A 27,195-nucleotide genomic window follows, 5' to 3' on the forward strand; every position below is an offset into this window, starting at 1 on the left:
TTTCCATATGAATTTTTGAATTATTTGTTCCAGTTCATTGAAGAATGTTGCTGGTAGTTTCATAGGGATTACATCAAATCTGTATATTGCTTTGGGCAGGATGGCCATTTTAACGATATTAATTCTTCCTAGCCACGAGCATGGGATGAGTTTCCATCTGTTAGTGTCCCCTTTAATTTCTCTTAAGAGTGACTTGTAATTTTCAGAGTATAAGTCTTTCACTTCTTTGTTTAGGTTTATTCCTAGGTATTTTATTTTTTTTTGAGGCAATTGTGAATGGAGTTGTTTTCCTGATTTCTCTTTCTGTTGGTTCATTGTTAGTGTATAGGAAAGCCACAGATTTCTGTGTGTTGATTTTGTATCCTGCAACTTTGCTGTATTCCGATATCAGTTCTACTAGTTTTGGGGTGGAGTCTTTAGGGTTTTTTATGTACAGTATCATGTCATCTGCAAATAGTGACAGTTTAACTTCTTCTTTACCAATCTGGATTCCTTGTATTTCTTTGTTTTGTCTGATTGCCATGGCTAGGACCTCCAGTACTATGTTGAATAACAGTGGAGAGAGTGGGCATCCCTGTCTAGTTCCCGATCTCAGAGGAAATGCTTTCAGCTTCTCGCTGTTCAATATAATGTTGGCTGTGGGTATATCGTAGATGGCCTTTATTATGTTGAGGTACTTGCCCTCTATTCCCATTTTGCTGAGAGTTTTTATCATGAATGGATGTTGAACTTTGTCAAATGCTTTTTCAGCATCTATGGAGATGATCATGTCGTTTTTGTCTTTCTTTTTGTTGATGTAGTGGATGATGTTGATGGACTTTCGAATGTTGTACCATCCTTGCATCCCTGGGATGAATCCCACTTGGTCATGGTGTATGATCCTTTTGATGTATTTTTGAATTCGGTTTGCTAATATTTTGTTGAGTATTTTTGCATCTACGTTCATCAGGGATATTGGTCTGTAGTTTTCTTTTTTGGTGGGGTCTTTGCCTGGTTTTGGTATTAGGGTGATGTTAGCTTCATAGAATGAGTTTGGGAGTATCCCCTCCTCCTCTATTTTTTGGAAAACTTTAAGGAGAATGGGTATTATGTCTTCCCTGTATGTCTGATAAAATTCCGAGGTAAATCCATCTGGCCCAGGGGTTTTGTTCTTTGGTAGTTTTTTGATTACCGCTTCAATTTCGTTGCTGGTAATTGGTCTGTTTATATTTTCTGTTTCTTTCTGGGTCAATCTTGGAAGGTTGTATTTTTCTAGGAAGTTGTCCATTTCTCCTAGGTTTCCCAGCTTGTTAGCATATAGGTTTTCATAGTATTCTCTAATAATTCTTTGTATTTCTGTGGGGTCTGTCGTGATTTTTCCTTTCTCGTTTCTGATACTGTTGATTTGTGTTGACTCTCTTTTCTTCTTAATAAGTCTGGCTAGAGGCTTATCTATTTTGTTTATTTTCTCGAAGAACCAGCTCTTGGTTTCATTGATTTTTGCTATTGTTTTATTCTTCTCAATTTTATTTATTTCATCTCTGATCTTTATTATGTCCCTCCTTCTGCTGACCTTAGGCCTCATCTGTTCTTTTTCCAATTTCGATAATTGTGACATTAGACCATTCATTTGGGATTGTTCTTCCTTTTTTAAATATGCTTGGATTGCTATATACTTTCCTCTTATGACTGCTTTTGCTGTGTCCCACAGAAGTTGGGGCTTAGTGTTGTTGTTGTCACTTGTTTCCATATATTGCTGGATCTCCATTTTGATTTGGTCATTGATCCATTGATTATTTAGGAGCGTGTTGTTAAACCTCCACGTGTTTGTGAGCCTCTTTGCTTTCTTCGTACAGTTTATTTCTAGTTTTATGCCTTTGTGGTCTGAAAAGTTGGTTGGTAGGATTTCAATCTTTTGGAATTTTCTGAGGCTCTTTTTGTGGCCTAGTATGTGGTCTATTCTGGAGAATGTTCCATGTGCACTTGAGAAGAATGTATATCCTGTTGCTTTTGGATGTAGAGTTCTATAGATGTCTAGTAGGTCCATCTGCTCTACTGTGTTGTTCAGTGCTTCCGTGTCCTTACTTATTTTCTGCCCAGTGGATCTATCCTTTGGGGTGAGTGGTGTGTTGAAGTCTCCTAGAATGAATGCATTGCAGTCTATATCCCCCTTTAGTTCTGTTAGTATTTGTTTCACATATGCTGGTGCTCCTGTGTTGGGTGCATATATATTTATAATGGTTATATCCTCTTGTTTGACTGAGCCCTTTATCATTATGTAGTGTCCTTCTTTATCTCTTGTTACTTTCTTTGTTTTGAAGTCTATGTTGTCTGATATTAGTACTGCAACCCCTGCTTTCTTCTTGCTGTTGTTTGCCTGAAATATGTTTTTCCATCCCTTGACTTTTAGTCTGTACATGTCTTTGGGTTTGAGGTGAGTTTCTTGTAAGCAGCATATAGATGGGTCTTGCTTTTTTATCCATTCTATTACTCTGTGTCTTTTGATTGGTGCATTCAGTCCATTTACATTTAGGGTGACTATTGAGAGATATGTACTTACTGCCATTGCAGGCTTTAAATTTGTGGTTACCAACGGTTCAAGGTTAGCCTCTTTAGTATCTTACTGCCTAACTTAGCTCGCTTATTGAGCTGTTATATACACTGTCTGGAGATTCTTTTCTTCTCTCCCTTCTTATTCCTCCTCCTCGATTCTTCATATGTTGGGTGTTTTGTGCTGTGCTCTTTCTAGGAGTACTCCCATCTAGAGCAGTCCCTGTAAGATGTTCTGTAGAGGTGGTTTGTGGGAAGCCAATTCCCTCAGCTTTTGTTTGTCTGGGAATTGTTTAATCCCACCGTCATATTTGAATGATAGTCGTGCTGGACACAGTATCCTTGGTTCAAGGCCCTTCTGTTTCATTGTATTAAATATATCATGCCATTCTCTTCTGGCCTGTAGGGTTTCTGCTGAGAAGTCTGATGTTAGCCTGATGGGTTTTCCTTTATAGGTGATCTTTTTCTCTCTAGCTGCCTTTAAAACTCTTTCCTTGTCCTTGATTTTTGCCATTTTAATTATTATGTGTCTTGGTGTTGCCCTTCTTGGATCCTTTCTGTTGGGGGTTCTGTGTATTTCCATGGTCTGTTCGATTATTTCCTCCCCCAGTTTGGGGAAGTTTTCAGCAATTATTTCTTCTAAGATACTTTCCATCTCTTTGCCTCTCTCTTCTTCTTCTGGGACCCCTATAATACGGATATTGTTCCTTTTGGATTGGTCACACAGTTCTCTTAACATTGTTTCATTCCTGGAGATCCTTTTGTCTCTCTCTACGTCAGCTTCTATGCGTTCCTGTTCTCTGATTTCAATTCCATCAATGGCCTCTTGCATTCTATCCATTCTGCTTATAAACCCTTCCAGAGTTTGTTTCATTTCTGCGATCTCCTTTCTGGCATCTGTGATCTCCCTCCGGACTTCATCCCATTTCTCTTGCGTATTTCTGTGCATCTCTGTCAGCATGTTTATGATTCTTATTTTGAATTCTTTTTCAGGAAGACTGTTAGGTCTGTCTCCTTCTCTGGTGTTGTCTCTGTGATCTTTTTCTGCCTGTAGCTTTGCCTTTTCATGGTGATAGGAATAGTTTGCAGAACTGGGACGAGTGACGGCTGGAAGAACTTCCCTTCTTGTTGGTTTGTGGCCCTCCTCTCCTGGGAGAACAGCGACCTCTAGTGGCTTGTGCTGCGCAGCTGCGCGCAGACAGGGCTTCTGCTTCCTGCCCGGCTGCTATGGAGTTAATCTCCGCTGTTGCTGTGGGCGTGGCCTGGCTCGGGCAGCTACTCCAAAGTGGTGGAGTCGCGTTGGAGCAGGAGCAGCTGGGAGGCTATTTATCTCCGTAAGGGGCCTCCCTGCTCCCTGCAGCCCAGGGGTTAGGGTGCCCAGAGATCTCTGGATTCCCTACCTTTGGATTAAGTGACCCGCCCTGTCCCTTTAAGACTTCCAAAAAGCACCCGCCAAAACAAAACAACGAGCACCAAAAAAAAAAAAAGAAAAAAAAATTTTAAATTAAAAAAAAATTTTTTTTAATTAAAAAAAAAAAAGGTGGTCGCTCGTTTTTCTTTATTCTCCGGTGCCAGCCTCAGGCCTCTGCTCACCAGTCTTGCTGCCCTGTTTCCCTAGTATTGGGGTCCCTATCCCTTTAAGACTTCAAAAAAGCGCTCAACAAAACAAAACAGCAAAAAAGCAAAAAAAAAAAAAAAAAAATGGTCGCGCGCTTTTCTTATGTCCTCTGACACCCGGCCTCCAATGCCCGCTCACTGTTCTTGCTGCCCTGTTTTCCTAGTATCGAGCGCCCTGCACTCTGGCCCAGATGGCTGGGGCTGGGTGTTCGGCAGTCCTGGGCTCCGTCTCCCTCCCGCTCTGCCTATTCTTCTCCCGCCAGGAGCTGGGGGGAGGGGCGCTCGGCTCCCGCGGGGCCGGGGCTTGTATCTTACCCCCTTCGCGAGTTGCTGGGTTCTCTCCGGTGCGGATGTGGTCTGGATGTTGTCCTGTGTCCTCTGGTCTTTATTCTAGGTAGGGTTGTCTTTGTTATATTTTCATAGATATATGTTGTTTTGGGAGGAGATTTCTGCTGCTCTACTCATGCCGCCATCTTCCGCCCCTCCTGCTTTTAGCTTTTTTAAATGAAAATTTGATCAGGTTGCTCTCCCTAATTAAGATCCCCCAAAAGTTGCCCAAAACCCCAGAATGCAAGTGCAGAGCTTGGAGCATGGGCCGCATACCCATCGCACAGCAGGGTCCTCACTTGGATCAGCCATCACCCCAAGCAGATCCCAGAGGCTGACTCGGCAGCTCTGGTCTGGGGCTCCAGAATGAGGGCTCTGACATACAGGCCATGTGCCGCTGAGCTGGAGAACCTCAGGGTCCTCGCCCTCACCTTGCCTCTTCTTACCCCTACATTTGGATATGGTGTTCATGTGCTTTAGGCACTCATCTCCTCACCCCTTCTCCCAGGAGGCCCAGCACCTTTGACGGGCATTGGGTACCTCTTATTTTTCCTTCAAGTCCCAGCTTAGGCATCAGTCTCTCCACTACTGTGTCAGACACCTTTCCTGTGGGCTCCCCAGGTGTTCTCGGCTATATTACTGCCAATGCCGCCTTATGTCCCCTACCTACCCACCCCAACTGGGAGCTCCTGGTAGCAAGAACTCTGTCTTCTTCACTGAGCCTCAGTTTTCAACATAGGGCCCAGAGCAGAGGCTCATTCATTAGCTGTAAGTTTAATGGACAAATCCAACTTGCCTAAATTTCACACATACATATGCTAAAAAAACCAAAAAGAAAATCTGAGAATTATTCGTAAGGTTGTTTTAAAAAAAAAAGACATCACCACTTTCTATGTAATCCTCTTGGCCCAGGTTTCCATATAAATGAAATAATGGTCAATGAGTGAATGGTGTTGTGAACCCTATTTCAGAAAGGACTGCAGTGTCTCATGCCAAAAGACAAATCTTATTAGGCTGAGGAACTCACTGGATACGAACACTTAACCGCTGTCATTCACCTCACCTGCCAACTGCCTCTTAGGGAAACTAGTGAAACAGTCACAAAACTGCATTTTTTACTATACGTAAAGAAATGATCATCTTTCATCTAAAACTGTTCACAACACAAAGGTTTAGAGTTGACGTCTCAAAGAGATTTGATTATAAGTAACATACAAAGAAAGTAAAGATAGTCTCACAATGGGCGCTGGTACTTTATTAAATTAACACCAAGTAGATTTTCTAATATGTCCTTTCTCATTAAGACATAGGGAAGTCAATTTTGAGGCAAATATTCTAATAGAAACACCAACCACAGTCAGCTTTTCAGTCCCAGTTCCGGATCTACAGCCCTGCCGCAGGCTCAGCAAGGGCAGCAGCCTGAAGACCAGCCCAAACCAACTTCTCTCTTCTCCAAAACTGACGTCAGCACTGATGTCAAATTCCCTCCTTTTTCTGTAATGTGGACCAGCGAGGGGAAGCCCATATAATTACAAGGTATTTCTTACTTAACTACAGCAGCATTTGCTTTCAAAGTGACTGCCTGACATCCCATGAGGTTTGCTGTCCACACAGTGTCACAGAACAGGAGCGAGCTTTCTGTTTAAAATGCAGCCCAAATGTCTGTTCATGATACTAAGCCTCGACTAGGAGAACTCCCAATTTTCACATATAAAGTCAACTAACAAGAGCATAAAAGTTAAGTCAGATCTGCTGATCAGAAACATTTTTACTCTTGTTTTATCGGAAATTGTAGGGGAGGATACAGGGGACAGAATGTACTAAAAGCGAGCATCGTCTCTGAGGTGGAGAGCAAGGTGCGGAGCACTGATCAGAGCTGGGAGCCCCAGACCGCGACAGGTGCGCCTGCACACAGCTCCCCTTGTGAGCCATTGGGCAGTGGGGCAGGTATGGACAGGCCTCAGTGTGCCTTCTGCTGTCACAAAGGGGAAGGGAGTATATACAGTGGCCACAAGACGTTACCATTTACAAAGAATATGTCAGGTAGTCTGGATAATGCCTCCATGCAAACCTAAACATTCAGACGGCAGTGTTTCCACTGTTAATCCAGTTTGTCCTGCCTACAGACACACAGTCACAACTCCTGCTCCTCCCACAACCCAGAGCCCCATGCAAAGTGTTACTTGAGAGCCTCTTTCAATAAAAATCTGTCAGTTTTGCTAGAAAATCCTAGAGTTTAGCCTATACTCTTGGGGGTATCACAACTTTAGAGGTTCTAACCTGGCGTGCACTTTGAAATTACAGCAGAAACGTTTGCAAAATTTGGCTTGTCTGAATTAAAATGAAATAATCCTAAATGCCTACATGTCAAGCAAAACAGAAGAGGAAATTGAGTTTGTCAATTTCTAGAAGAAAAGGCTGACTTTCTCATTCAAACTTCCAGTGTGCTGGCCTCCAGCACAAGAGTGAAGTAAAAACCCCGAGCAAAGTTAGGTGCTAGTTTTACTGGCTCCTTCACGTGTTAACATCTTATACAGAAGCAGGAAAATCAACACAAACATGTTTTTCTGCCATTCCCAAAGGACATCACATTATTCCACTTAGAAACATATTTTATATATAAGTAAGACATTTTTGGGGGGGAGCAAAATTGTTGAAATACATACACTTCCAACCTCCCTTCCATAAAAAGCTGACTACATTATGCCGACACGCAGACTGTCCAAAGTGCTGCCTCCTCTCACACGATGTGGAGGGTCTGAAGGCACATGTAGGTGTGTGTCAGGCCGGCAGAAAGAGAACGAGGAGGAGTAACGTCCATTTTAACCTCTTAGTTACTGGGATTTTCAATAACAATCCTCCAGGATTTAAAAAAATATATATTTATCCTTCTGGTTCTGTAGTATTTTTATTCTGCTAGTTTAATCTGTAATTATGTGTGGTCTTGGTCCTTAAAAAAATAGAAAAACACCCCAAACATTCTTTTTTGTATGCCATTTGAAGGCTGGCAGTAGGAGATAAGGAGCTGGTGACCTGTGGTGCCCCATAGCACCACGCTGACTGGACAGAACCACGCACCCATCGTTAGACTAGCGCCTTCTCCAACTCTGATGGGAACTCCCAGACTGCGCTGGATGAAATGAGGAGACAATGGCAAGGAAAGGGAAAATTAAACTTAATGTTAAAAGGCTGCCCAAGGGCAGGGAGCTTTTCTCCATCAGTGTTCACTAGTGAGATGAGGTGGTAAGAGAGGAAAGCGTAACAGATTTTGCTTTTTGTGTCTTTCTGAGTTTCTTCTGTTTTCTAAAGTTTATAGGGTTTCATAGTGATGTAATCTAAGATTATCATTAGGGAAACAAAAAAACAGTGATAGAGTTAGAATCAGAGGTAAGAATGGGTATGAAGCCAGGGATGGGCTCAGAACTGAGTGATTTCAGGGTTTCTACCCACTTTGGGCCATGACCCCACCTAGCCATCTAACTACCACATATTCAACCCCATGAAATGCATGCAGGAGTAAGAGGCACCCTCCAACATACTCTGCTGAGTCAGAGTACGCAGTCAGTCACCCAAACTGGGACCACTGTCAGGGACTCACAAACCTCACCTACCTATTCAGTGCCAGAGCCTTTCGGCTCAGACCTCTGTGTCTACAGCTGTGCAAGTTCACGAGCTTGGTGCTGGTGCTGATTCTGTAACTATGGGGTTGGAGACAACCCTAATTATGAATCTCACTCTAAATGAGTGGGTGCCCACCTGCCAGCCAGAGTGGGCTTGGAGACAGCTACCCAAGCAATGGGATTTGAGAACTCTTTTAAGGGACACTTTGCAAACAGAAATACTCCTGCGCAGGTAATATTGCAAACATACAGTCAAAAAGCATACACTGACCACCTAATTCACATCAAGAAACATGCTTGATGCAGCAAAAAAACAGTCCCTGCCAGCTCAGCTTACTAGCTCGCCCTAGTCAGGAGGGGAACATCAGACAGGCAACCACAGGAAGAAACATGCAGTACAAACCACGATATATTTAAGAATGAAAAGCTCATAGTGCTTTCAGAGGGGAACTTCTGATGAGGGAGTAGGGGAGGAGTTTGTGGGAGTTAGTTTTTAAGGGCATGAGGAATGAACAGAAATGAGCAGAAATGAAGAGAGCCAGAAAAACTGATTTGTATTTGTTAACATGGACATAGACTTTAAAGCAATGCAAGTGATGAGATAGCCCAGGTGTAAAAAGGCTTACCCCTGCTCTGAGGGCCCCCAGCATGTGGGGATCAGCATAGAGCAGGAGTCAGGAGGGTGGGAGGAACACAGCCATGATGCTGAGGGTCCCAGTAGCAATGCTCCGTTGGGAGGAGCTGGAAGACAAGTCAAGTTCAACAGAGTAGAGAGAGGTGATGGGCTCACACAGGGCCCCAGGGCAGAAATCCTGATGAAGAGAGGGAGGAAAGGGGGAAACTGACCCGTAACAGCTGAGAACTGGTAAAATGTTCCATGATGAATGGAGAACAAACTGGGAATCAGAAGATGAAGAAACACAGAATATCAACCCAGGAAGCCTGCATCCATCTCTTAGCAGCTCCCATGCCAGAGAACAGAGAAAATGGAAAAGAAAATTTGTAAACTTACATAGAGAAAAACAGTAACAAGTTCCAAGAGAAAAAAGTCCCCAAGAAAGGAACAAGAATCACACTAGCACTCAACTTCATCAGCACTTAGAACGAGAGGACCATGGGGGACAGCCGTGGTGGTCATCACCCCCATTTTCTGCCCAGAGGCACTGTGCAGAAGACAGCCTTGGTAAGAACCCTAACAAAGTGAGGAAGCCTCCGCAGATTAAGGCTGTCTCGACAGCTGGGCTGCAGGCACATCAGAGAGCTAGTGCTGTGCAGGAAGGGGCTCCAGAAATCTGCACAGAAGTGTGCCTAAGGTCATGGTTGAAGACTGGGATATACATGTCCAGGGCAAAGCCCAGTGAAGCTGGACAAGACGACCTCTGGGGACCCCCCCACCCACACACCACTGGAGCCTGCACAGGGAACCTGACATCAGAGTTCCAGCTGCCAATGTGCAGAGACCTTATTAAATACTTGGCACTCATGTGACAGCCTAGGAAGGCCAAACTCAGAAGCAGGGCCACTTTCTCATTCTAGAGTGAAAGGTCCTATAGGCCCACGCTAGTAAAGCTTAAGACATGCCCTGAATGATCAAGTAAATTAACTGCCTGACAGAACAAAAGTCAATACCCTTCACAGATCCAAAATCTTCCAGCAAAGACTCAAAAGATTCTGGACATGGGGTTAAGCAGAAACATGTGGACCCATTATGAGGAGAAAAGTCAGCAAAGAGACACAGGCCCAGAAATGACAGAAATGATGGGATTATGAGACAAGAATTAGAAAAGAGCTACTGTGAATTAGGCAGGGATTTAAAGGAAAATACAAAGACAGGAAGAAATAGAGGGCTAAAAAGCAGCTGAAAAACACAGTATATGAAATGACAATGTCACAGGATGGATTCATACAGATTAGAAAATGCAGAAGAAAGGCTCAGTAAATTTGAAAACAGGGCAGCAGGAAGTTCCCAAACTGAAACTCAGAGAGAAAAGAGGCACCAAACAAGCCTTGGTGCCTGGGTAACACCAGGAGTGTGAACTGCACCATGACTGGAGGCCTGGGACAGAAAACTGTATCTGATGAAATAACGTTCAATTTTTTTTTCAAATTTGATAGGAAATATCAACTCACAGATCCAAGAAGCTCAGAATCCCAAGCAGAATAAACACAGAGCAAACCACTCTAAAGCTCAACTTAAACAAAATGCTGAAAACCAGTGATCAAGAGAAAAACCTTCAAGACAGCTACAGGGAAAAACACTCGTTACATACGGGGAACAATAGTAAGAACAGACCACTGTCATGTCATGAGAAACATGCAAGCCAGCGACAACATGATGTCTTTTAAGTGCTAAGCGAAAAAATACCTGTAATTCTATATCTAGCAAAAGTACACTTCTGAAATAGAGATAATAGCAGGAAAAAATTCAGGAAATTAAAATGAACAGGTCAAGAAATGTCAAAGTACTTCAAATGGAGAAAAAAGACACTAAAGGAACTTGGACCCACAAAGGGAATTGAGTATATCAGATGTAGGATGCAGGAAGGGCTTTCTCGTTCATTAACTCCTTTAGAAGACAACTGACTGTTTCAAGTAAGGGCTGGAAAATTACAGCCCATGGGCCAAATCTGCCTTGCTTATTTTTGTACAGTGAGAAAGCCAATAATGCTTTAATATTACTTTAAATGATTGGAAGATTACCAGAAGAGGACTATTTGGTGACAAAGGAAGATTGTATGATACTCAAATTTTGTGACACGGGATACCACATAAGCCTTTATTGGCACCAAGCCACACCCCTTCACTGACACACTGTCTATGACCACTTTCATACTACAGCAGAGTATTGATTACACAGACTATGGGAGCCCTCAAAGCCTAAAATATTTATTATTATCTGGCCCTTCAAAAAAAAAGTCTGCCACTTCCTGGTTTAAAGTAAAAATAAGAATCATGTATTATGGGGTTTAAAATATATGCATAACCTCAAAAGGTTACATACTATATGTAACATTCTTGAAATGACTAAATATTTATAAGACATTTATGTAACAGTCTCAAAATGACCAAAATGTACAGACAGTGGGCAGTGGTAGCCCGGGGACAGGGACAGATAGCAGGGTACACAGGGTCAGCATGAGGGGGTTCCTCTGTGGTGAAGGTTTGGTTCTGTATCTTGATAAACTGCATGGAACTATACACATACAAATGAACAAATGCAAAATATGGTGAAAAATGATTAAGGTCCGTAGTCTAGTTATTAGAATGTACCAGTGTCAACATGCTGATTTTGATATTGTACTTTATTATATAAGAAGTCATTTTGGGGGAAGCTGGGTGAAGGGTGCATGGAGTCTGTGCATATCTGCAATGCCCACCCTTGAGTACAATCATTTCAAAATAAAAAAAACCTTAAAAAAAAAAAGACATAAACCAACAGCAGCAAAAAATATGGGAGAATGAAAGCACACTGTTGTAAGATTTTTACATTAGCATAATAGGGTATAACACCAATGGAAGGCAAAGTACAGTAATTCAAAGATGTATGGGATAGAGCCTGGAGCAATCACTAAAACAAAACTTGGTGAACCTAATAATCCAAAAGAAGATATAAAACAGAATACTAAAAATTATTCAATTAACCCAAAATAAGTCAGGAAAGGAGAAAATAAGGGAAAAAAGAACAGGGCAAAAAGCAAAATGGAAGACTTAAACACAATCACATTAAGAATTATATTAAACACAAATAATACAAACATCTCAATTAAAAGACAGAGATTGTCAGACTCAATTTACTGCTTTTAAGAGATATACATGAACACAAAGTAGTAGTTTAAAAGTGAAAGGACAGAAAAAGATGCACCATGAGAACAGTAATACTAAGAAAAATGGAATGCATTTATTAGTATCAGACAAAACCAACTACAAAACAGGAGTATTACCAGATTTTAAAAAAGGAATTCTCATAATGTTAAAAGGGTCAATTCATTAAGGAACATAACAATCCTCAATGTATATGCACCTAATAATGGACCTTCAAAAATATCTGAAGCAAAACTAACAGAACTAAAGGAATAAATAAAAACATCCACAATGGAGATGTCAACATTCTTCTCTCAAGAACTAAGAAAAGTTGACAGGAAATCAGTAGAAGACTTGAATAGCTCTGCTAACACTACTGATATTCATAGGTACTCAGCAACACAGAACATGCATGTCTCAAGCACACAAGGAATAATAAGCTAAGCTAAACAAACAAGAGAGAATATGCCTCATTATTATCACCACAAAAAAAAACAGAAATAGAGCATTTACATTCCTGTCCTAATAATGTAAACTTCAGGTAGAAAGTCAAAAAGTTGAGAAAGAGAAAAGGAAAATAAAGATCAACTCTGAAGACAAGTTCAATTTGAGTAATTTTTTCTGTTATTTTGGTTAGCTAATAAAGTTATCTCTATGGCTATAAATAAATTAGTAAAGTATGAAATTTAAGTTAGCAAAGTTTACATATTTTAACCTCATTTAACGAAACACTCTAAAAGCAATTCCAGGTAAATATCATAGCTTTCATGATGAAACTATCTTTTTTGACTCATTAGAGTCAATGTGAGATGTTTCATGTGAAAGAAGACTGGGCAGAGCACCACATAAGAAGAAATAGAAAAAAATTTTCTAAACAATATTTGGTTCCCACATTTATTACATAGGTTCTTTTGTTTGTGCTTTAAATCAGGGTAAACACCTTCCTCAGGTCACATGGTGCTTGGACCCTCACGGCACACATGGGGAAGGCAGTACATGCTGGGGATGCCACGGGTCCAACGAACAATGGGCTCAAAGAACCTGCCACTCCCTCCCCAACAATGAAAAAGAATAATCACGACACTGTGATCTGAAGATTCCATCATCACCTTTAGATTATGTAAAGGTCTGCTTTCTGGAACAATGGAGCAATACTAACAACACTGGGATGTTTGGAGATACCAGCGTTTAAGCCTCTGGGACTCAGGTATGCTTTCACCAGCTCTCACTGCCTCTGTCTCCCATCCTAGGAATGGTGTGCTAGACCCCACTTCTCACCAAAGCACTCAGATCAGACATGAGGCCCCACAGGCCTGTCTCCAGTGAGCAAGGCCTTACCCAGGGGGCGACTAAACGCATCAAGCAACCCCTGCTTTCTACATCCCCAACTCGCCCCAAACTGTTCCTAAGAGAGGGTCTGGGGCCCCACTAACTTTACACTGGGTATTAAAGCTCCTCCCAATCTTACTGCTGTGTCAGTGCCAGTCCTTCCCCATTCTCTTGTCGCTACTGCACAATGGGAACACAGAAGGGAAAAAACATAAACTACAAAAATGGTAAAGGAAAACTTTGTTTATATTCTAAAATATGTACTAGATTTTATAAAATTATTTTATGAAAATATAGTTTGAAGGAGAATAAATATTCTAATAATAAACATACCCTAATGTTTCTGTAACAGTAACATCTAATAATAAGCACCGTAAAGGAGGAAAGGGTTTTCACATTTTAAAAAAGTACAAATCCTTTTAAGGAATAAAAATATGACTTTTTATAAAAGCCAAGCACTCTTCATGACTACTGACCAACTGCTTGATAATTAGCTATAGATGTCTCATGCCATTTAACCTTTTGTTTTGTACAATATTAGCATTCTGTTACAGGTTTAATAAAGAAACAAAGCCCTATTTAAGTGTATCTGTGCCCTGAAAGAACACACTCTACTTCATGCAGCCATTTCCTCAGAATTCAGCTCCATCAATGCTGTCCCTCACCTGTACTGTGCCCCAGTAAGAGGGCGTAGACGCGCTGCCGCACAGGGCGGTAGACAAAGGCCTGGCTGGGCAGGGCCTGGTCCAGTTCGTCCTCCAGGCTGTTGCTGCACTCCACCTCCCCACTGCTCATGATGTTGTACACCAGGTAGCTCTCCGCCTGGACATGATGCTCTCTGGCAACCTGTTCAAATTTAAATACAACCAATTTCTCCTTGGAAACAAAGTAGTAACTTGCAAATAAAAAGCCTCAACACCTTTTCATCACATGCTAGTGTTTTTAAGGCACTCAGAAAATGAAATAATTGTCACGCACACACATGACATCAAGCTGGCATTTATGCTTCCTTTCCTTTGGGCTTCTAGGCTCAAAAATTACTTTTTCCTTCTCCTCCTTCCAACACCTACCAGATGTATCACACTTACTGGCTACAGTATATCTCACTTTGTCAACCTAATAATAAGTGTCACTATAAAAGGCTCTTGCTGACCCCCAGCCCGTTTTTCCCTTCTCCAACCCACCCTTCACACCAACACCCTGTCTTCTTAGAAACAGAGGGCCAGTTCCTACCTTGCCCAAAAGCCCTGAATGGCTACTGCAGATTGTTCACCCCCACTTTCAGGCCCTACTGGGCCTCAGTGTCCTCTTCCCACACACACCATGAAACTGCAATGCTCCAGCCACCTTTGCTGTCCCAGAGTGCCAAGCCTCCTCCCAGCACTGGCGCCCCCATGGGATGTCCCCATCAGTGCCTGCCCACCTCCCACTTCACAAGCCTCTTTCCCATGTAGGTTCACCTAAAGCGTCTCCCTCTCCATAAATTCTCTCCTCGCAACTAGAACTCATCTCCTCCCTACCTTATGGGGCTCAATGCACATTTACACTGCAATACTTATCTTCTGATCTCTCCTATCTCACTGTAAGCTCCTTGGGACTAGGAACTAGATCATATTCATGCATTTGTTCAGTAATTTTTACTGAGCAAAAACTAGGTGCTGATAGTCGTGTGTTTCTGCCTAGCAGTGCCAGCACACATTGGTCGGGGATGAGATGTATGGTTTAAATTGATTCCACTTTCTCATTCAATAAACAGGATAGTCAGGAGGCATCTCAGCATGTGTAACCACGCAGTTATGATGGAAAACACTAGTAGACATTAACCAGCAGATAGGGCAGGAGAGCTTTCCAAGCCAGGATGGATGAGGGATGACACAGCTGCACACGTGTTAGCAGCAAGGTGGAGGCCTGCCACAGCCTTGTTAAGGGATCATGTCTACCCTGAGCTGTGAAGTGCAAATAAACAACTTTATTTCTGCCTGCAGCATGACTAATGGATTGGAAGGGGCACAGGTTTGTACAGGAAGTGTTAAGAGATCACCACGGTGACCCAGTCAGGACAGAGCTTGGTCCAGGGTAACCAAACATTGAACGGGTGAAAGGAACGAGACTTGGGATACACAGTGCCTAGGCTTGTAACTTGTGTGGCCAGATGAAAGATGGTGACACAATGCCAGGAGCAATTCGTAGATAAGGCCGTGGGCTGGGTTTTGAGCTTGCTGAGATGCCTTTGGGGCAGTCACATGCCTTAGCCAGAACAGGAGAGTGCCTGCCTCAAAGAGCTGCTGGGAGGCTAAATGAAGTGTGTCAGCACAGACCCTCACATGGAACAGGTGTTAATTAAGAGTGGCCCTCCATCAAAACCTTCCTTGGCTCTATTACCCCTAGAATTAGTCCAGATTCCTGGCGGGATGTTCAAGGATCTTCACAGTCTGACTGCAGTCCACCTCCCACATTTTCTTACTTTTCCCCTCAAGCCCTTGCTCCAGCCCTGTTCTACACTGTCCCAACAGCACAGACTCAGCACTCCACCCTTCATGCTCCCATAGCCCCACGTCTCTGCCTTCCAAAGCAAGGTTCAGCCCCAGTGAAGGTCTGTCTCCAGCCCCACCTCTACCAGAAGCTTCTCTCTGTCCATCAGCCCACAGTGATCTCCCTCCTGCAGACTCCTAGAGCTCTCCTCCAGAACAGAAGCAAACAGTTTATGACGTAAGTCCAAATGTGCTATGTCAACTTCTTAACTGAACTCCGAGGGTCCTGCCCTGTGCTCCCCACAGTGCCTCAACCATGTTCACAGACAAGTCCACCAGAGGACACATCCCACTCATGACCTATCAGGTGGGTATATCTACATACCTTTAAGATGTCAGGGTCTGAAACCATGGTCACTTGTGGCCTCATTTCAGGCTCCATATCCACGGGGCCTTCTTGTTGCATTTCAGGGTTTGTACGCATGAGTGCTTCCCCCTTAAATTCAAGACCTGTAGCTATAGGTAATTTCTGCTTGATTTTAGGGTGTGTACACATGGGAACTTCTTGCTTGGGTGCAGGATCTATATTGATGGGAACTTCCTGCTTGGATTCAGGCTCTGTACACATGGGAACTTCCTGCTTGGATTCAGGCTCTGTACACATGGATACTATCTCCTTTTCCAAAGTTATTACACCTTTGGGTTTTTGGAAAAACCATGGTGATTTCTGTCCTGGCAAAAGATATGATGCCACTCCCCTATGAAAAAGGGCTTTGTTTGGTCCCAAAGGTAACATTTCTTCCAGCTTTTTCTCACCTTGATACAAGCGAAGAACTTTAGCTATGTGGTCAGCTACAGCTAAGATAATGTTACCTTTTTTGTCAAAGTTCTCTTTCACTGAGGTGTAGGAAGACAAGCACTTGTACCGAAAGCTTTCAAACATGCCTTCTGGGATTATGTCGTTGCCAAGGAGGCAGGCCAGCAGAGGAAGGTCTGCCAGGTTAAGACCCAGACTCTGGCAGAGCGTCTCTCTACAGAGCATGACAGTCTCAAGACTCTCCAGACAGAGCTCACTAATTGAAAAGTAGGGGCAGGTGTCATAAATCAAGTAGTCTGTGTCTTCCCCTAGAATTCCAAGACAGTTATTCTGGAGGCCATAGGACGCCACCTCATAGTCAGCTTCCTGCAATGAACACAGGGTCTCCTGACCAAGGGTCTTCAAAGCAAACCGCGTAAAGATGGCCAGCCCAGACGGTATGAAGAACATGCTTCTGCCAGGCTGCTCCCTGTGCGACTTGATATAGTGGAAAATCCTGGCAATCTCCCTGTTGTTCTTGAGTCTCCGTTTCACCCACTCACGGCGCTTGTCCTGCTCCACAGTCCCGTCAAAGAAGAAGGTCAGCTGGATGCCGACAGCTGTGAAGGCTTGCACAAAATCTTGCAAAGCAGAAAAGTATTCTCGCCACTGGCCACCACAGATCCAAGATCTGGGAGTATACCAGTACCTGAGACAACACATGGCATCAACGACAACGGTAGGGGTGCACCCAGGATGCTTGCTTCGGTGGCGTTCTGCTAGGTCTCTGAAATTCACTACTGTACATACATGCGGGCAGGTACTTCCCACAAATCCCTGCAAGCCTCTGACGCCCATAATGGAACTGCAGGAAAGGACCTGGAAAGGGAAATACATGAACAATTATGGCACTATCACTAAACATATGGCACCCTCAAAGCAAACACAAGGTAACATTTAACGGTCATTCTCTATTTCAAAACAACTCTCATCTCCAACATGATATGCTACATGATATGCCAGTTGGGAGCCCAGAGTTTTCCACAACAGTACATAACGAATTTCACTTACAAGCTCCCTGAGCTGGACTTTTATCATGACAACATAATGTAAGAATCTGTCAAGATTTTCTCTAAGACATTTATTCAGGACATTTCTCATCAAATTCAAAAACAAGATGTTTCCCATCTAGAATTCCAGTAGTCACTGATTTTGAAAATCTAAAACATAAGTTGATACATGCAACATGATGTTTCTCAAAGTAGTTTTGCTGAGTAAAAAAACAAACAAACAAAAAAGGAATATATAAACAGTGTGCAATTCCATTTACATAAAATTCTAGCTCACTGAGAGGCAAGCTGGTCTGTAGGGATGGAGAGCACAGCAGTGGTTGTCTAGGGTGGGGATGCTGAGGAGGAGGGGTGTGCAGAGGAGAAATTGTTGGGGTGATGGGTATATTCACTACCTTGATGGTGGTAACGGTATCGGGGTGACACATGCTGACCAGGTTGAACTGGACACTGTAATATGTGCACTTCACTGTAATGTCAAGCACAGGTCAATCAAGATGTTCAAAGAACAAAACCTACTATGCAAATGTTTACATTTGAGGTGGTGACTGACTTTTAATGGAAAACTGCCCATTCTAAAGTGTAGAAACAGACAAAATAGTTCAAAGAGTTAGAATTTGCATCTGGAAAAAGTCTAAGCAGAGTACTTGATATAATAAGATGTCCTTATATATAATGAAAGATGTAGTGTAAGACATTCTTCAAGTAGGTAATAGAGTCTTTCAATGGTCAGAAAAAATTCCATAATGACATCTTTTATCTTGCCGGCCTATATTCTTTCACACGGGTTTTATTCAAGAGTCATCAGGGTTTAGCGTCCTTTGATAAAACAAAACAAAAAATCCTTATTATGCAAACAGCAACACCTGAACAAATAAGCCTTCTCAAGCGTAGGCTGGAGGACAGCAGCCACCGGCTGAAGGCCATCACAGCTCTGCCTGATGTCCCCCACAGCACTGGCACTCCACACACAAAACCTCCGATCTTCAAAACAACCCTGACAGGTAAAAGACTAAAAGTTCTATTTCACAAATGAAGAAACTCTAATTACTTGATTGAGGAAAGTCACCCATACAGGGTCATCTTCTTAGGATTTATTACTGCCTGCTAGTGGAATCTGGCCCTAACACTGGAATTTGAAGTTATCTGTTTAATAGCTGTTAGTAATAAAAAATATAAACTGATGTGGACATAAATAGCACACATTTATGTTGAAATTTAGATAAGTCTCGCTCATTGTTCTCTAAACATAAGGGAACATATGAATTCATATACCCCAAACCACCATAAAGTTATTACTAGTCTAGAGTTTATCTTGGGAGCATTTCCATGGTACACAAGTTTTTGAAGCAGGAACTGGACCTCATAATGGGATTATCTCAGCTCTAAGGCAGTTCTGCAGGTCAGACCTCTGGGTGACATCGTATTTCTGCAGCAGGTGACTTTTCTGGTGGCATTTCAGCCCAGTGTTGAGTGCACATTTGGAAAGGGGCTCTCGGAATACAATGGGTGGTCGAGACAGCCAACAGTACTCGGCCTCATGAATGTGGCCACTCCAGGCCTAGCTTTAAAAACAGCAGGCTTGGAAGGTCTGCTGACAGGTGGATCCAAGGTAGCTCTTAGGAACGTGTACTCTGACTGCTCCTATGCTGCGGATGCCTCACTGGCTCCGAGCTGGGTGCTAATCCCTTCCCACCAGGCGCCCCCATGGCCAGGGCTGGCACGCAGTCCTTGCTGGCTTGCTCAAGACACACACACTGCAATGCACACACTCAGGGACGAAGCTGAGAGAGGGAGCCTGGCAGCCCGCCCTGCACCCGGCCCCGCGGATGTGACTTACACAGCAGCCTGACACATTTGGGTTGGCTGCTGTCCCTCACCAACAAAAAGGGATTTTTGTTTCATGCATTTTTCTTCTAAAACTGCAAATGTCAACACTGAGATTCTCAAAACACTCTCCTCTTTATTCCTCAAGAATTCAGGCTCAGCCTCTACTCTGATTTTATTCAAATGTTTTCCTTCTCACCCCACAGTGAAAAGCTCAGTATCTTAATTAAACATGTACCGGTACTCCTGTTTCTCACATTTTAAATAACAAATTACCTCAGGAATGTTATATTACAATGTGTTCTTCTATGGCATTTACAAAGAAAAATTTGGGAACTTGTGAAATTTGAGGATGCCTTCTGGTATTTCAGCTCTTTAAAGTATTCAATAATCACACTACCCACCCTCTACACAGCTGGCATGGTGTGAAATGAAATGCTTAAAAGATAAGTTCTGTAGATATTACCTTTTAGATTTTTTTAAGAGCCTTTCACTGATATGGGCACGTTTTTTCATTCTTTAAAGGTAATGTTTAAAATGGTTGCACAAATACATATATATGTGTGTGTGTGTGTATATATGTAAAACTTAATTTATTTTATCTGCAAATTACACAGGAAATTTTCATTATTCAGATGCTTGTTTGGGAAGAAAACAGAAGTCATGTCTCAATAGATAGGAGCGTCATTGCCCAAAATACAGTCTGGGAGTCACTTCCATCATTTCCATCGATGTGGGCCCCTCAGGACAGATGACACCACTGTCATATTCCCAATACCCATCAAATAAAATTTAATTTCATTCAAATGGTTTTCCTTCTCACCGCAGCAATGAAAAGAATTTGGCAAGTGCAGGCCCACTACGTATTTGTAAATGGATGAGCAAATCAAGGCATCTAAGGGCAGATGTATGAAGAGAAATCAGAAATCTGCAAGTGTAGACTTCAACTGTGGGCAAGTAAGAGTACAAAGTAGGGGGTCATGGCCCTCAAGTAACTGACAAGCTAATTCAGGAGACAGCATCAGTGCAGGAAACTCTGAGGGGCAGCCAGCAGCATACACGCCCAGCTGGAACATGCTGGAGGCTGTCCTCTTCAGAATGGCTTCACTCTCCTGACAGCCGGACTCAGACCCACACACGGAGTTATCAGAAGGTGAGGGTGTGAGCAAGAAAGAGAAGTCTAGAAGTTCCTTCTTTCAACTGACAGGCTCTTAGAGAAATAAAGAGTGGCATGCAAAAACCTATCAACCCTATTTGTCACTCATAGAGGGGGACAAAGACTGCATGTCCAGTCACTGGCCAGAGGGTCAAATGCATTCACGGGCAGCCCAGGGAATAGTTCCCACGTGGAAAGCAGTGATTGCCGAAGAACCACCAGTGCCAGCGCTCGTAGCCACCTGAAGGGCATACCCAGTAATCCAATATTGTCAAAGCATGATTTTCAAAGGCTAAAAGACATAACCTACATGAATATAAATTGTGAGGGAGATCAAAAGATGAGAGGATGGTTCAGAGGGCATCTGAACAGCTACAATTGACTAAAATTAGCTTAAGCTGGAGACAAATCAGGTTAACATCCAACAAAGCAATAAAACTGTAACGTTTGGATTTATCTTTATCAGGCAGAATAGTTCCTCTCTCTACAAGACAAAAATATGCAAACTAACATGTAACATCAGTGTTTAGGCTCTAAAGTAAATAATCGAACAGACAGAGAGACAGGTACATTCTGCTGGAAAACTGAGAGCTCCTGAGTGAGCTGGTTACACGGCGCAGGGTGGCCGTGATGAACGTGAGCCCTCTTTTCTCTCTTGCCTCATTTCCAGCCCCAGGTAACCCTTCCAGTGAGTATGCTCGCTGGGCCAAGGCCTCAGTGAGCCCTGCATGATGGCTTCATGTGCCTTATCTGAAGTCCCTGACTTCTCTCCTCCTGACTGCCCCGCCTAGAGAGACACACTTCAGGGACCCCTCACACACAGCAGCACAAGGACAGGGACTGAAAACGCCATGAGATGAATGCCCATCCCATGCCAGCAAGTGGGCAGAGTGTTTGCTCAGTGTGTGCTGAGTATTTATGAATGCACAACCAGCCAGGTGTGGAAAGGAAGGGTTGTCTCCAAGCTTCAGAGGACCTTCACACCGGGCATGATGAACAGCTGACAGACCTTGTCCTTGACAAGCTCCAGCCAGGCCCCTCTGTGCCCTCTTCCTGACTAGGCCTCCATCTTTGGCTTCCATGTATGTCCCTGCCAAGTCCAGTTTTAGCAAAAATTCTGCTGGGTCAGTTTAGAAAAAATCCCACACCCTTGGTATGATTACCCTCAAAATCTAATCAAACTCTTCATCCCCTAACTTTGTCTTTAACGGACCCTCTTACTGCTGCTGGGCTATAAGCCCCCAAAAGTCTCTGCCATATGCAGTTGAGCCCTACCTCACTCCCACACTGCAGAAGTCTTGAATAAAGTCTTCCTTGCTATTTTCACAAGTGCCAGAATAACTTTTTTTTAATATGGCTACCTCAAAGATTATTTGAATGAGAAAAGGAAAGCTTATGGCTGCTGCAATGTACTTTAATATATCTCAGTGCAGGTGTCCAGACTCAGAATGCCCTGGGGGACCCCCCACTCCAGAACACAGTCTGCCTTGTACCAAGATTCAGAACACTGGTACGTGACTGATGGAGACACCCAGTAGTTGGCAGGTTGACCTCTTTGAGCTGTGTCCTTGGGAGAAACGATGGAACACCAGGCAGTGGAGTAATGTCGATAAAGCCTTCAGAACAAAACAGGACCAAGCACAAGTTCTATCTTCCACTTGAAAGCAGCGAAACTCTGAACCAGTTTCATTTTTTTCATCTGCAAAGTAAGGTTTACAAGACCTACTACATAAATTGTCCTGATGCAATTTTATTTACATTACAGATTTATTCATCAAACATGTCTCATCAGTTGCTAAAGTATACTAAAATCAGCTCATCAGTAAAAATTCTTAAATCACCTCAAAATTTAAAACAAAGCCACACAAACTCTAGTGAGATTTTACCATGTTTGATTTTTACAAGCTAAACTACTCTTTAATGTCAGAAATGTATTTATTTGTAAAATGTATTTTCTGATTTAAAAAGCCGCCATGAAAAAAAATCAGCCACATTCTTTGCAGAAAAGTCAGAGATAGTACAAAGAAAAAAAAGGATGACTTATAATCTCATCTTCCACACACAAACCACAGCAAACATTTTAGAGTACACATTAGCTACTGTTTTTAAAAACTGGGATCATACTTTCCTATAATCTACTTTCAAGTCTAGATATATATGAAGAAAGTCCTAAAGCTCACATCACCCCTCCTGCGCGAAATGGACAGGCAGTGTGGACACAGCAGGAGGGAAGGTTTGGCCCACATTCAGGTCATGTTCAATATTGCATCTGTAAAGACGAATGCGAGTCACATCTGTGTACATATATCTTTGAGTACATCTCCAGTCATTTCCTGGGGATAAATCTTAGGCATGAAACTACTAAACCAAAGTAAAAGCATATATTCTCCAACAGGCTGTCCATGCCCTCTGCTTACTTCTCTAGCAGGAAACGCAAACAGGTTAACACCCAGCAGGTGTCACTGCACAGCAGAGCATGGGGGTACTCAGCAGAAAGACCCACCCAGTTCCAGGACTCACAGCTGTCCTAGAAAGGGCATTCCAAATGAGACTTGACACAAGGCAGGAAAGGAAGGCACGGGTGGACAGCAATGGGAAAGCAGTCATGGGAGGTGTGAAGCAAGGGCAAGGAGGGATGGAGTTCTTAGGTCTGTAAGGTGTCTTTTTTATTATTAAATGGGTGTTAATAAGGTGCTTTAATGTCTATTAAGTAGTTTAACCTATAGCTTAATTTATACTATAAATGTGTTCTTCAAATACCGAAAATAGAAGGAAAAAAAAAACCCTTCGGTATGGTTGTAACTTGTGGTCTAAGGAAGGAGACTAAGGAGAGGCTAAGAGGCAGCTAGAGGAACTGCAGACCATGTATGCACCTGCACTCCGTGCCAGGGGAAATCAGATATCATGCAAGGTATCTGCAAGAGCCCTTAGAAACACTGTCTTGCCAATGTCACAGAGAAGGGATGGAGACAGGCAAGACTACAGGTAAATGAGGGGCTCTGGTGGATACTGGTTGTGCTGGCTGTCCAATTTCCAACATTCTCCCTATTCCGGAAGGATCCCAAAACTGGAGGGATGCAAAGCCCTATTTTCTACTGCAAAAGACAAACGAGAACAGAGACTCTCTTCCGGCCCCCTACAGATATACCGAAGGCATGAGTTCTAAATTCCCACATGCATTTGGTATTCATCTAGTGCTCACTGTGCTCCAGAACCTGTGCTAGCAGCTGTGCACACAGCAATCAAGAAGAGGAAGTCCGTAAGAAATGAATCTTGAAATAGAGAGGCAAAGGCTCAGGGTCTCTCAGAAAAGCAGCAAGCCTGGGACTTTAAATATGTGCAGTTTACTCCAAAAGCCCACATCAGACACCCCGTTAGCCCCAGACTCTACATTAAAAGGCATGTTCTGTAGCACAAGGCAGGAAGGCCTGATTGCTGGGCCACAGCCAACAATGTATGCTACCTTATGCCACCTGCCTGAGGTCACACTTACAATAAAGCCTGAGTGCAGGGGAGGAGGGGCAGGAGGGGCAAGAGGGGGAGGAAGGAGAGAGGGAAGGAGGGAGGAGGGGAAGGATGGGGACAAGGGGGAGAGTCTGAAAGACAAGAATGCCAAAAACAAGACAGCAGGATAAGACCAAGGCCAGTTTCATAGGAATCCAAGTTGTGCAAGGCCTGAACTTATACAATTGGGGGAGCTTCTTTTAAAAAAACCTATATAAAATTATAAACACAAGGCCACTAAGTTCCTTCCCAGTGTCTCAGAAGGGAACCGTAAAAGCGAGGGGACTGAAGCCTGAATCTCTTGGCTTTACACTGATCTGCCCCACGAGTGACTCCCAGGTTCAGGCTCGGGGCAGAACCTCAAAACACCAAAAATACAAATGACCTCAGATGTCACCTGCTGCAGTTTTCTCAATTTATGGATGAGAAAAAATCAGGCCAGAAGTGATGGGGTTTCTGTAAGTCTGGAAGAGCAGGTGGTTAGATATAACACAAGAAAACCAGAAAGTCAAGAACTAGTGCACATGGAGAGGTGGCGCATTTGGCATGAGCAAAACTGGTAAAGGAAGCCCAGCTGGAGTTCGCAGACAAAAGGAACGGCAAGAGCAGGGAACCCACTGTGGTGGAGCTTAGAGTGCGCAGAGGTGGATGGGGAACCAAAGAGAGAATGTGTGAAGGTTCGGCTGGTGCAGAAGGTAGCTCCTAATAGCAAGGTCCAAACACCCGCAGGGTCAAAGAAAACATGGTCAAAGGACAAGATTTGCAAATGACAGAGAACAAAATAAAGATGATGATCCAAGACTTGGAGAAACTGTGTAACACATCTGCAGACAGACAATGGAGCACATCTGGGAAGCTCCAAACCTGATGCCACTCCCTGCTTCTCACTCTGAACCATTCACCCAAAAGCTGAAGCCAGAAACCTGGAAGTCATTAGAAGCACCAGCACCTCATCTCTTTTCCACCAAACTTACCTCCCACTTCTATCCACTACCATTTTCGGGTTTTCAGTTCTAAAACTTCTCTCTCCTGCCCAACTGCAGGGCCCTCTTCTTGTGATGTGGCGAGTCATCACCCCCGCCATCATCCCGACACCTGCCAGACTCTTTCAGCAGGTGTCTGATCACTTCCTTGTTCCAAATTCTCTTTAGCTTCCTGACATTCCCCATCTGTACCCAGCACTTTTTCCCCCCGAATATGTCAGACTGTCTCCGACCTTCGCGTCTTAAACACGCCGTTCGCCCTGCGGGACTGAACAACCTCTGGCCACTATTTCACCTCCCAACTCCGGCTTATTCAAACAGCTCACGTCCCGCATCCGATACAGAAACGTCCTGCCCCTCTTGGGCCGACTTAGACATACATCCTCTCCCGCGGGTCTGCGAGCCCGGGCTGGAGGCGAGCCCAGTCCTTTCGCCCCACAGGCCATCGGGCGGCTCGGTGCTGGGCAGTGCAGGTGACTCGCGGCTGGCGCGCACGCTTGGGATGCAAGTGCCGTGTCAGCGGCGATCCGCGCGCCGGCGGCCGGGGACCGAGGACAACAGCACTGAGGGGAGGGCTTCGGTCAGGGCGCGCCAAGGCGGCACTGGGACCGTAAGGACACGGGGCCGGGCCAGCAACCGCGCAGAGACGCGGGCGCCGAGGCCACCGGGCCCTCAGGAGCCCTACCTAGAGGAGCGCAGCACGGCCGGACACACGCCGCTCAGCCCTCCGCCGTTGCAGCTGCCCGCCCGCTTCCGCTTCCGCTCCGGCGCTTCCGCCCGAGGCACCGCCCCGCGGGCCCCTGGGGGCGTGGCGCCCGGGAGCGAGGTACGCAGGCGCTGCGCCCGTTGCTTCGGAAACGGAGTCGGTGCGTCGGAGTTGGTTGCTGTGTCCCAGCGCAGCCGGGCAGGCTGAGGCCCCACGGCGGGTGGCCGGCGAACCCTCCCCGCCCCAGATGGTGCGCGGGGGTGAGCGACCGTGCGGCTCGTGTGCTGCCGGCCCGCGCTCCGATTGGAGAGCGCCCGAGAAAGCTGTCCTGGGCCGGAGCAGCACCGAGCGGGGAGCCCGACTTCCCCGCTTCTCCTTTCGGAGAAGCCCACGTCAGAGGATTCTCACGGGGAATGTGTTACCGTGCTTATGGAGAGCTTTCCGAGAAAGCCAGTGGCGAGGCGAACTTCGGGAAGGGGTGTGAGTAAGATCAGTGGAAATGTGTGTGGGGCGGCCGAGTAGACCGCAGCACCCCACCAGGGAGAAGGGCACAGCATGCCGTGCTCAGAGACCGATTGGAAGGAAACCTGGTTCCCCGATCTTGGTGGAACTGTAGGAGAGTAACCATCCTGACCCCTGCCTCCTGAACACTGAGTCTGTTCTTCTAAAATGTCTCTTGGCACATTGCTCCGATGCACTGGTGAATGTAACCTCTTCCCTGCAGGTACCCCCTGTTGTAAACAGGTATACGAACTGTTCCTTGACAAAGGACATTGAAGCAGTCTGATCAGAACGCACCTGATTGGCTGTCATTCCGGGTCATTGCCTCAGTAAGACTGGATAAACTCCAATCTTTCTTTTGAAAAATTTTTATTTTATTTTAAGGTACATTAAATCTTATGAAGGTTTCACATGAACAACATTGTGGTTTCAACAATCACCCATATTATCAGTTCCCCCCCACAACACACACACCCAACGCTTGTACCTTGGGAGGGTGACCTCGGACAAGTTATTTAACCTCTGTACCCTCAACCTTCTCATTTGTAAAGTTGGTATAATGACAATACTTCCCAGACAGTACTTACAAAGAGCATAGCCAAGGCCCCCGCCCACAGTAAGCACAGTAGACCTGTGCCAGTATTGCTGTGACGATGATGGTCACTCTCATAATACTCTGGAACCCACAGTTTTTAATGGACAGATTTGCCAGTGTGGAGTGTGGTGTGAGAGAGTTCCAGGGTGATGAGAAACAACAGGTAAGGACACATGACACTTTAGGGAAACTTCAGTGTCTGTAATGTATACATACATAAGGGAGCAGTGGCAGATAAAACTGGATGGGTGAATGGGATTCCCTGATAATGCAGTGTCTCTATCTCATGTTAAGGAGTTTGGACTGTCTCAACCATAATTTCTGAAGCTGCTTTAAGATCAGTAAAGTTCATATTCAGGACAT

General features: G+C 44.3%; 1 protein-coding gene across 7 annotated transcripts in view; it reads right to left on the reverse strand.

The window, feature by feature from the left end:
- Positions 1-25,819, reverse strand: part of FAM120B (family with sequence similarity 120 member B) — a 102,869-nt gene extending 77,050 nt beyond the window's left edge. For 6 of the 7 annotated variants that reach the window (XM_057490264.1, XM_057490263.1, XM_057490260.1 and 3 more), the window contains exons 1-3: positions 25,411-25,709; positions 16,080-17,369; positions 13,889-14,069 (exon numbers count right to left, since the gene is read on the reverse strand). In XM_057490264.1, the coding sequence (XP_057346247.1) occupies positions 13,889-14,069; positions 16,080-17,369; positions 25,411-25,476 (1,537 nt within the window). In that variant the 5' untranslated portion in view covers positions 25,477-25,709. The other variant, XM_057490262.1, reaches the window with a different exon arrangement.
- Positions 25,820-27,195: the final 1,376 nt, after the last annotated feature.

This window comes from Manis pentadactyla, chromosome 12 (assembly GCF_030020395.1).
Source record: "Manis pentadactyla isolate mManPen7 chromosome 12, mManPen7.hap1, whole genome shotgun sequence".
Lineage (NCBI taxonomy): Eukaryota > Metazoa > Chordata > Mammalia > Pholidota > Manidae > Manis > Manis pentadactyla.